The sequence below is a fragment of the Acromyrmex echinatior genome, chromosome 19 (genome assembly GCF_024713525.1).
Source record: "Acromyrmex echinatior isolate Ae372 chromosome 19, ASM2471352v2, whole genome shotgun sequence".
Classification (NCBI taxonomy): Eukaryota; Metazoa; Arthropoda; class Insecta; order Hymenoptera; family Formicidae; genus Acromyrmex; species Acromyrmex echinatior.
In genome coordinates, this window is record NC_141870.1 from 715,984 (window position 1) to 727,450 (window position 11,467).

Sequence of the window (11,467 nt, forward strand, 5' to 3'; positions counted from 1 at the left end):
CTATTGTAGCTCTGGGCTTATTTCTAATTTCTTATTCGTTCTATTGTGCGCAAAGCCTAACACGAATGACTAGGAAATGGCGAACCAATCAAAAGTGGCATCCTAATGACCAGTTTCTTTTAAAGGATCTCTTCAACATCACAGACTTCTCTGGGTTTAACATATTCTATGATTGTACTGTGATGGAAAGAAGTGAGAGATATATTTTTGTTAACTTCGTATAAATATCATTGTGAAAAGGAAATTAATGCAAACATGTCTATGGTATTTATAATTTAAATTTAAGTTGCATAATTGTAAATGTTATATTTCAATTATGTAATACTAAATCTGTTTACATCTTAATTCTTAACGTCCATATTCGATTTTAAGCTCCACAGTTCGTTATTGATATTTAATACAATTTTATGTTTTTAAAATTTTATTTAGTTAAATATCATAAATTTATTAGAAATAAAGACTTATTAAGAAATGCACGGAATATGATTACGATGTCACTAGTGTTAATGTATATTAATTTTATCTTCTTAATATATAATTTATTTATAGCGACCCGATGATCATCGAAGGAAATGGAATCGGGAAGAGTACGAAAGGATTGCACTTCAAAGACTTCAAGATGAGATTGCAGAAGAAGAATTAGGAATTCCCAAGCAGCCAACAGTTAAAAGGGAATTGTTGAAGCAAAGAGATTATAAGGTTGATCTCGAATCTAAACTAGGAAAAAGTGTTGTTATCAATAAAAATACGCCATCATCACAAACTGGAGGGTAAACTTTAACTTCCAATATATCTATCTTTTAAAAAGTATTAAATATACAATAATTGTTTTATTACATACACTGTAACTCATTAATTTCAATATACTTCCAGATTCGTTAATTTCTTTATAAAGGATGAATGTGATGTACATGAATGATCCGTCTATTATAAGTGCTTTTATCACTTGCATGCATTGTATTTAGATATTATTTATTTAAAAAAATCTTTGAAAACTGTAGTTTTCGAAAAAAGAATCTAACAGCCAAATAGTATTTAATCTTTTAAAATAAATAAAATACGTACAAGGTGCTTGTGGTGATATCAGATATATGCCTACTGCTGATTTGTCAATATGTATACTTGTGTGAGACAAAAGTTTGATGACTTCAAGGAAAACATAAAACATAAAAAGATATCATTGATTTGACCTTGGTTTCAAAGTTAAGACAAGAGGTCACTTTGAATTTTTTAAATAAAACTTTATTTTTCATTACATATTCTCATAGCTTATCTCAAGAATTAATTTTTTAAAACATAAAATTCCTTTTTATTAAGTACTTTTCGAATTGTAAGATTTAAAAGTTTAGCATTATCTAAGGTGTTTGATCAGCAGCTAAAACCTCTTGAAGGTTGTTCAAAATCATGACCTTGATAACATTTATCAAGTTCAAAGCCATATGAGGTTGTTCCTCTTATTTTTATTTTTGTTGAAATATGAATATATATATATATATACTTACAGAACAATATATAGTTTTCTTATATAATATACTGTCTAATTATTTATATACTGTTTATTAAAGTTGAATGTATATGTAATTATACAATATGTATATTTTATATTTTTATAATACATTTAATTTTGTGCACAAAATTTGTAATTGATCATAATTATAACATAAATCTCATATTTTTATCCACAGATACTACTGCAATGTTTGCGACTGTGTTGTCAAAGATTCAATCAATTTCTTGGACCATATCAATGGGACAAAACGTAAATTTAAATAATTCACAAATTATAATAAAATAAAAATATTTTCTCATTTTAATTATAATTTTTTATTTTTAATTAGATCAACGTAATCTTGGTATGTCCATGAAGATAGAGCGATCTACATTGGATCAGGTTAAAGCAAGATTTGCACAAAACAAAAAGAAACTCGAAGAAAAAAAGAAAGATTATGATTTGGAACAAAGAGTGAAGGAGCTGAAGGAAGAGGTTTGTTTAAGATTGTTCTTTAAATATTTTTTTTCCGCATGCGCGAAATTGTAATTGTGTAATTTTTTTACAAGATTATTTCTGTTATTAGGAAGAAAAAATCAAAGAATATAGAAAGGAAAAGCGAAAAGATAAGAAGAGGAAAATTGAGGAATTATCCGAGGATGATGCAGGACCTTCCGATGAAATGGCTGCGATTATGGGATTCTCTGGCTTTGGTTCGAAAAAAAAGTGACAAATTGCTGTTGTCGAACGTTCATGAATTATTTGAAGAAGAAAATATTCTTTGATGAAGATCGCGACCGAATCGTATAGATATGATGTGAAGAAAAGTGAACATAAATAGGTGACAAATAGTTTTAATTTTAAATATACTTAGAATTTAAGGAGACGATTTATGAATGCACGTTTGCAATAATTTTTCATTTTTCCATTATTGTTACAAGAGTTTCTTATTTATGTAAGATAAATAAGAAAATTATCAAATTATAAGTCTGACTAACTTCACTGAACGTGAGTGTAATAAATAATATAAACTCAAATTGTAATTAAGTAATTAAGTAATTTAATTGTAATTAAGTAATTAAGTAATTTAATTGTAATTAAGTAATTAAGATTAATTAAAATTAATTATTTTGTACAAATTAAATTGGGTAATATAAATACTTTAAGTATATTTTGAAACAACTTTATATCTTTGACGATTTTATATCTTTCACTGTGAAAATGCTGAACTTCATACTCAACTAACTCTGAAAGAGTATGCGTATGTATAGAAATCAATTTTACGAATTAAAGAAAGTGCAAATAAAATTTAACATCGATATTTTCATTAATTACCTTATTTAAATCGTATTATATTATTTTAATGTTACAGAAAGCATTTATCAACGATAGATGCGATTGACCAGTTTCAATTGATTAAAGTCGATTAAAGTTAATCAGAGTTGGTCAAAGTATACTTAATATCAGATTGCGAGAGCAACATTTAGACAATGTTTCAGTACTAAATTTAAGCAGGCAACAATCTTTTTTTTGTACTTTACTCTTATATTTTGACAGGTTTATTGTTATTACTTATTACATTTATTTCGCAAATAATGGATTTGAAATTTGGATATTTTAATAGTAACATAAATTAATAATATATTCCTACGTTATTGTTAAGTACAATTTATCATTTCTATATACATATATTGTATCATAACTTAGTTTTTTTTAGAAAAACTGCAGAGTAACAAATATTTTTCTTTGGCAATTTTTTAGCAACAAAAAGATTAGTTAGATTTGATTTTGCTCACTTTGTTCCGTTAACTTGTGAAACATTCAAATTTATCGAGATACATCATATTAATCCAAGTATACATGCATCTATCTACGAATCAAATACTGAACGAACACTGAATGCTAAAGATTGTTATTTGTTACATAATTGTAGATTGTTGTTATTTGTTACATAAATGCCATACAAGTTCAATCGCAGTATGCAGCGAATTTTTAAAATACTTTTTTATACTTATTTCTAAATTTCTTTTGTTTCTTTTTGCTCTAAATTTTTCGTAGCACGTAGATGAAAAATTCTGATATATAAAGGGTGCTTCCCACTTAATTCGGAACGCTCGTGAGTATCGTTTCACCCTGGTTATTATCAAATATTATCAAACAAGGATGAAATAATGCATGCGAGCGTTGCGAACGTTAAGTGCAACGGAACGTAGTCATAGTATGCGCCCACGCTGTTGTCAGTCCCGCAAGAATTAGTAGCAGCGACAATCCGAATCCTGCAACACAAAAATAGTGAGTTTCTTTCACCTCTTTCTTGAATATATTTGATCCTTTCTTTTTTTCTTCTTTCTTGAGAGATCCTTTCGCTAGCAAGGATGGAGGGAGGAGATCTCCGCGACTCTCGTCTCCCACTTCGCGGAGGATCACAAGAGGATGTTCCACAGCGGGGCCCAAGCTGGAGCCGCTGGGGGCCGTGTGTTCCGGAGGCCGAAGCGACGCAGTACCGGTCGATGTGTAGCCGACGTAACTCTCACGCGGTCTTCTCTCTCACAGCTAGGCAAGCCGTCAACCCGTTATTCGAAAGTCCGCGGAAGCCGCGCGCAGTTGCGCGTGTCGGAGTCGCGCATAGTGCTTCAGTCGGTTGCACGTTGACTCGCGTGAAGTGACGCGACGTGACGTGCGAATCGTCGCGCACGTGCCACCGGAGGTGTCGTACGATCTATCCGTTTTTTGCGCGCCCGGCATTCTTACATTTGCCATAAATCGAATCTAAGACGTACATCCTCAGGAGAGACGAAAAGAAATCAGTGAAAAGTTTTTTTTTTTTTTGGAAAATAAAACAAATGTATTAATTGTTATTTTTTTTCCGAAGAAGAGAATATATTTGGAAGAAGTGAAGAAACAGAGAAAAATGCCTTATAGTGTTTAGCGAGGATATTTTTGGAGAAAAGCAGAAGTGATTGCAAAGTATGTTTCAGTATTAAAGATAAAAATCGAATTAATTTCTTGAAGAAAAAAACGAATTCTCTCTGATGAAGGCTCATTTCTATATTAAAAGAAAAAAAATTGGAATTAATTTCATAGAAGATATACTCGTAACAAACAATTTCTAAAGACTTCATCTAAAATAAAAGGAATATAAATTGATTGAAATAAATTACAATATTCAGAATAATTGTCTTCTCACGAAGTTTGGCATAAATACTTAAAAAAAAGAACTAATCAGATACACTACTTATATAAAAAAGAAGAAAGCGAAATTTTTAAACAAAGAAATTTAATTTATATATATGTGTGTATGTGTGTATTAAATATTATTTTTTCCCGTGAAATGAGATAATGTACTAAAATTTTACTTGTCTGAATTAGTATTTTAAATAACAAAAATTTTTTTGTTCAATTGAATCCAGTTGAATTCAACTGGATTCAACTCGATTCAATTGGATTAAAAAACTACATTTTCTATTCAAAATTTTAAATTAAAAAGTATTCACGAAGAAAAAAACCGATATTATTTTTAGATTGAAAAGTATAAAAATGTTTCCAATTCGGATGAATGAATAAAATGCATTCAGATTGAAAAGGATTCAGTTTAACGTTCGCGAATATATATTTCTGAAAATTTGAATCCATTTCAATCCATTTCAATTTATTCTCGTTTATTGAATTACGAGCCTCAATAAATTTTTTAAAGCAGCTTCTAAGTCAAATTTAGAATAATTATCTTCATTTCCTAATAATCATTATATATATAATTTTTACTAATAATTGAAAAAGAAACATTCACATCTCTCTATGAAAAAAAGATTGTAACATTGAAAAATTCTATTAATTACCGTTAATCATTATTTATACTATCGTGAATAAGTTCAAGTAATCCGAAGAAAGAAACATCAATCACTACGCCACCAGTGCTTGGATTTACTGCTACATCATCATCATTATCATCGTCACCACAAAGGATCTCTCGCTTGTCTAATTATCATCAATTATATTAATCAGTGCCGGTTAATGTACGCTCACGAAAAATGCGACACGCAGCCACGGCGAATCTGTCGAACTTGACACGGAACTCAATGGATTGATGGACGTCGATAGAGATTTTACAAGCGTCTCATCACGGTTCGCAAGCACCGTAGCGCGGCATTCATTTCGGCTTGAAGAGTAAGACGTCAAGAAATTAAGGCGATGATGTCGCGAACTCTGCAACCGATCGAGGAATCCAACCCCGGCAAGTCATCGGGTAAGACCTCATTTATTAATAGTTGATGAAACGATTTTTCAATTAATTTTCTTGAAATTACCGACCTTAACCCTTTGGTGCCATTCTCAGTATGATATACCCGAAGTTTTTTTACTTACTGTGATAGCGTATACTAAAATTTTTTTTTATTAATAAAGCTATTACACATTTGCTTGTTGCATATTTTTTGATGTTTGTTATATTTCTTAATATTTTGCTTTTTAATAAAAAAAAAAGTTTGTTACAATGTTCATTTTTCATACTTTCAGTACTTTCCAAATTGATGTTAATGACATTATTTTGATATCAAAATTACAAATAACGTCAGCTTGTTTGCTGCGCTTTGTCGTAAATACTTTACAAAACATAATTTCCTTAGGAAAATTTACTTTAAGTGAAGTGAAGGTTTTTAAAGATATTAAGGGAAAATTTTTAAGTTTCTTCAGCTTTTTTTAGATTTTCCTAGTAAGTTTTAGGATTACTTTTAAAAACAATTAAAAATGTTCAAATTTACTCTTTATATTTCTTAGCTTTTTTCTTAAATTTTTTCTATATCATATTTTGAGTTTTTTTTTTAAGTTTTCTAAGATAAAATGTTCCCAAGGATTATATCTTTTAAAAAATTCAATAAATGTTAATAAAGCAAAGATTAAATAAAATAAAGATTAAATCTTTTATAGGCTCTCTTATTAAAGAAAAAAATCATATTAAATTTCTTTCTAAAATACAAAAAACGTTAATAAGTTCTTAAAATCAGATTTACATATAAAACTCGTTTACTCTAAATAAGAAATTAAAAGTAACGATAAAATTAATATTAATGAAAATAAAAAAATCTGAATTTCTTAAAAAATTAAAAATATTTTTACTTTTCTTTCGCGAAATGATTTTAATGATGTATAGAAATCTTTACAACTCTTTTCATTCTTTAAATATATAACATCTACAGAATGTTCTGATAAAAAAAAATACGTCAAGTTTTCTTATTTTAATTCTACAACACAGCCGCGCTTTCCCTTTTCTTTTCTACGGAAGTGAAAAGGATCGGACACGCACCGTGTTGTTATCTGTTACACGGTGCCTGCCCACGGCTCTTATTTCCAACTCTTGTTTTCGAAACAGCCCGCGATCACTCGTGCGTAATTGAATGGATCACCTAAGTGGATCCGACGAAACAGGCTGCGAACGTTGAGCAAAAATTTCCGTTTCTCGACACTTCGGTCGAAGTTTTGAAAAGCTAACTTGAAACAGAAGCGGAAATTGACATTTATATATCGAGCGAAACTTCATCGTAAAACTGTCTTATTGATTAGGTTTGGATTTCAATGGCTTTATTATTATATTTTTTCATAAAAATTCTAGTGCATAAATTCTAGTACTTGAAATCGAATCTCACATACAAGACACAGACTACTTTGTATGAATCTAAGGCACTGCGCATAATATAGGAAATATTAGAAATAGAAATAAATATTAAGATTTCAATCTGTCAATTCAACAACTGTATATTCCAGTATAACTGGTTCCTGATAGATTGAAATCTTAATACTTATTCCTGTTCTTAATATTTCTTCCATTGGGCTCTGCTTCCATTGTTATAAAAAAATATCAAATGAAATGTGAAATTATTTATGCATACATAATAAAAGAAATGATAGTCTTCCATAATTATGTGACTTATTAATTATTATGTAATGCATTATGTATTATAATAATTAATTATGTATTATTACTATTATTAATTGTAATTTTAAATGCAAAAATCGCGGACATTATTTTATCGTAAATTAATAAAATTGTTATGAACATTGCAAGTTTAACGATCATGCGTTATGATGTTTATAATTTTTTGTTCGAGTCAAAAAATTGATTTTTTATTGCTGCACTGGACTTGACTGCATCAGAACTTTCTTCACTTAAATGGATCATTTCCAACACAAATGCAAAATGTTTTATACCGTGTAACGTATTCATTTTTAAATAACAGAAAAATTTTGATGGACCATTTGAGTAAAATGTATTAACATAAGTTTTCCAACTGTGTGTATTGGCGGAATTGAAAAGAATCTCAAGATCAGAAACCGATATTGGAATTTGCAGTCAATTATAAGTATAATTATTTGCATTTAAAATTTTGATTAGTCGTCTGCGAAACTTGCACTATGACCATCGTAACTACAATTGCTTGAAATTTCGATTGCGTTGCAGTGTAACGTGGTAATTAAATCGAGCAATATTCCGAAAAGCTATAATTCGTTATGGCGATTAATTATTAATTATCAAATTAATAATTAATAATTAATTATTAAACATCCTCTCGGCAGAATGCAACACTCGCTGCCAGTTATTAGTTACGAATTGCGAACTACTTTCACAATTAATATCTCTGTACGTTCGCACATGGCCAAGTATTCTGCTATAACAGATGGAACGTGAAAACTAACGGCTGTCGGAAAGATGGAAAAAATGAATGATCCATTTGCGTCAATTATTCGCTGTTATATGTCAAAGTGTTCTAATTCCTTAACGATAGACTTTTCTCTCTATGTTGCGTGAGAATATAAAAAATTATATTGCTAATAAGTCACTCTTATTCCAAAAATAAAATTGAATAGAGAAGTTTATTTGTAAGACAATAGTAAATAATTTAAATTAAATAATTAATTTACAAGGTTCCTAATTTTAACACTTGAATAGTGATTTTTATGTATATTTTTAGCTACTGAAAATGAATATATAAAATTACGTCACAAATTTTGAAAAATCAAGGATTCTATTTTTTTAAAAACTATACAAATAGAAACAATATACAATTTTTTTCTTTTACTTTAGAATAAAAATACATAAAAATCACTATTTTATAAATACTTTAAATTTATAATAAATAATTAGGATCGTAGCTTTACAGAAAATAATTTTTTAAATTTATAATAAAAAGACTATTAGGCTCGTAGTTCTTTATTTATTTATAAGATTTTTATTTAATTGAGCCTTGTATTACGGTTGAAGAGAAATTTATTTTTTTATAAACAAATATAGAACAAAAATAAATTAGAATATTAAAAATACGAAACGTTTGCAAGCATTTTACGTAATATTAATGAATGAAAAAGCTCTCTAAAAGATATTGATTTTGCAACGTATATTTTAAAAAGTGAGACATCTCACTTACATGCTTAATGCATATCTTACCTCGCATAATTATACTGGGAAGACGTGCCCAATTACATGGTTGTTCTACCAGTATGAGAAGATAAAATGATACGCTATTTGTTGCAAATGAGAATCTCGCTGACGATAATTATGTAGGAACTTTCAATTACTCGAACTGCTATAAGCTTCGCAAAATAAAATTTCTTCAGTTGAACTAACCAGAATAATCTAATAAAGCGTTGTAAAAATTCCGTTCTAAAAAGTCCGACTTCTCAGACATTTTTACACTTTAGATTATATTTAAAAAACATTTTAAATAAACAAAATTATTATAATTAGGAGATTGCGTTATGTTTTATTCATTTAATATCGAGTTGATTTATTTTAAAAAATCGGATTTCTTCTCTATAATGTAAAATCGAAAGAAAGGGTTTATTTTCACATCATGAAATAAAATAAAATTTTTTTTATATTATAATAATTTCATGTCACTTTTCAGTAATTTAAATTGTTAATAATAGATACATAAAACTCAATCTTCAATAATTCACAAAAACTTGATTTGAAAGAATTTAAAGACCGTTTAGTTAATAATAAGTTTAATTAATGATTAGCCAGTAATTCGAAGTATTTTTATAAGAAGCTATCATTATTCTATAAAAAAAAAAAAAAAAAAACAGACGCATTCTATTACGATGGAAAAATATCGGAATTGTTGCGAAAGTAATCCTGTATCTCCGCGAGGGTCCAACTTCTCATGGGTCCGTAAACGATGCCTAATCTCGAGTTCTCATCCACGAACATCGCTTCCCTCTTCACAGTCTGTATAAAAACGTAAAAGACGTCTGATTTGCCGTTTTCCGTCGTGTAATTAATCCGGACTTTGTTGGCCCTGTAGCCACCCTCCACGACGTTCACGTGACCTTGCCCATGGACGGACGTGGCGATCACGCACTGGATGAGCTTGCCCGGTCGAGCTTTATAGTACATCTCTGCTCTACTGTTCACCGGGAAGTACGACTCGTGGTTCTCCAGCTGGATAACTCGAGACATCATTTCATCCTCGGTAAACTTGTCGCCCTGCATCAGCCACGTAGCTCTACGGAAAGAAGCTCGCGTCTGCGAAGTTCTGGAAAGCGCGCAGGCTGACGACAATTGCAGTCGAGTTTCACAAAAGCCGTTATGAGGCAAGAAATTTCCTTTCTTCGGAGTGAGAAGATATTGGAGAGAATTTTGCGTCATCTAATTCCAACGTTAAATCACGAACTATGGGGTGGATCGAAAGATTTCGAAAGAACTCTGACCAAATGAAAAATGGAGATTACTTTCTTTATCGCGCTTGTTGGAGTGAGTAGAAGCTATGATAGGAGTATATTGGAACATGTCGAACTATGCGACGCGAACAAACCTTTTGATGCATGAATAACCATCGTAGCCTTCTTCTGACAAATCAGTCATGAAATATTTTTAATATTTAAATATGAAACATAATTTTTTCTATAAATATAAAATATATTTCTTTTTTTCTTTCTTCGAAAAAATCTGATTAACTTCAAAAAATATCACCACAAAATCATATTGCAATGTAAAATATATGTTGTACAAAGGATAATTCCAATGAGACTTAAATTTTCTTAAAAGTTTACGTCGATAGCCACGAAATCTCTTTAGCTTTCAGCGTTAGTAGAAAAATAACATTTTTTTCTTGAAATAAGTGTACTCACGGTTCGCTTAGTGCAGGATTAGAAATGTAACAGAAGATTAGAAGATAAATGCGCGTCATCGTTAGTAATTGCTGATATGCGAAAAGAGATCCTAGAGTTTTAGCAGCCAATTGATATTAACTTGCTGATGTGGATTGCCTGCTCAATGTTGTGACACTGTTCAGTGTTTTTGGCCTGATATCATTATCGTGCGCGCGATGATCGTCTTTGTGAGCTAGACAGTAGTGGAACGTGCACTAAAATTAACGAAGAGGGCACGATAATAGACTCTGATGTGGGCTTGATGATCCCTCCTCTTCGTTTTCTATTGCGCGTCATTTACGAGATAGTACCACTTGGATTAGATTCTTTATTTAATTTAGTACGGGAATTAACTTGGTGCCAGTGGTTGATATCAAATCTTTTATATATAAACGATATCATTTAGAGTTAAGTAAATAATAAAAGTAGTATCATTTGAGTTTTATTTTTTATTTACTACAATAAAAATAGTATTACTTGGGTTTTATATTCGGGTACAAATTTTTTTTTCGAGGAGTAACTCTTCTTTTACCTCTTCTTAAAATGGTAATTTTTTTTTCTATATATCAATTTAGTCACCTCATTATTCTGTACATATTAAGGTACAATTCTTGTTAAATGGGTGAACTTGAATTTCATAAACTTGATCACGAACCTGATCACGAACGAGAACTACATCCATCCCATCGACCTCCGACCACCACGGCGATGGTATTGCGGTATTGTTCTTCTTTAAAACTAAAGTGACTGAGTGCCATTTGCCTTTTGCGTGCGAACCGGTGCATTCGTTGTTCTCAGCTTCTAATAGCAAGTATTTGAAACATTAACAAACAAAAA

General features: G+C 30.1%; 2 protein-coding genes across 3 annotated transcripts; one reads left to right on the top strand and one right to left on the bottom strand.

Annotated features, from left to right (window-relative positions):
* Positions 1-111: 111 nt before the first annotated feature.
* On the top strand, positions 112-2,797 carry LOC105147316 (zinc finger matrin-type protein 2). Of its 2 annotated transcripts, none has more exons than XM_087416276.1 (5): positions 112-264; positions 550-770; positions 1,686-1,759; positions 1,839-1,984; positions 2,059-2,797. In XM_087416276.1, the coding sequence occupies exons 1-5, from the start codon at positions 256-258 to the stop codon at positions 2,272-2,274; spliced, it is 666 nt and encodes a 221-aa protein (XP_087272402.1). In that variant the 5' UTR covers positions 112-255; the 3' UTR covers positions 2,275-2,797. The 2 variants fall into 2 exon arrangements, with proteins under 2 accessions (XP_087272402.1, XP_011056536.1); XM_011058234.2 differs by having other exon boundaries at positions 2,076-2,797.
* A 3,797-nt stretch (positions 2,798-6,594) lies between these two features.
* Positions 6,595-10,750, bottom strand: LOC105147318 (uncharacterized). The gene is made up of 2 exons (XM_011058239.2): positions 10,610-10,750; positions 6,595-9,984 (listed from the first exon to the last, which is right to left on the bottom strand). Exons 1-2 carry the CDS (start codon positions 10,666-10,668, stop codon positions 9,576-9,578), a joined length of 468 nt encoding a protein of 155 aa, XP_011056541.2. The 5' UTR covers positions 10,669-10,750; the 3' UTR covers positions 6,595-9,575.
* Between the last annotated feature and the right edge of the window lie 717 nt (positions 10,751-11,467).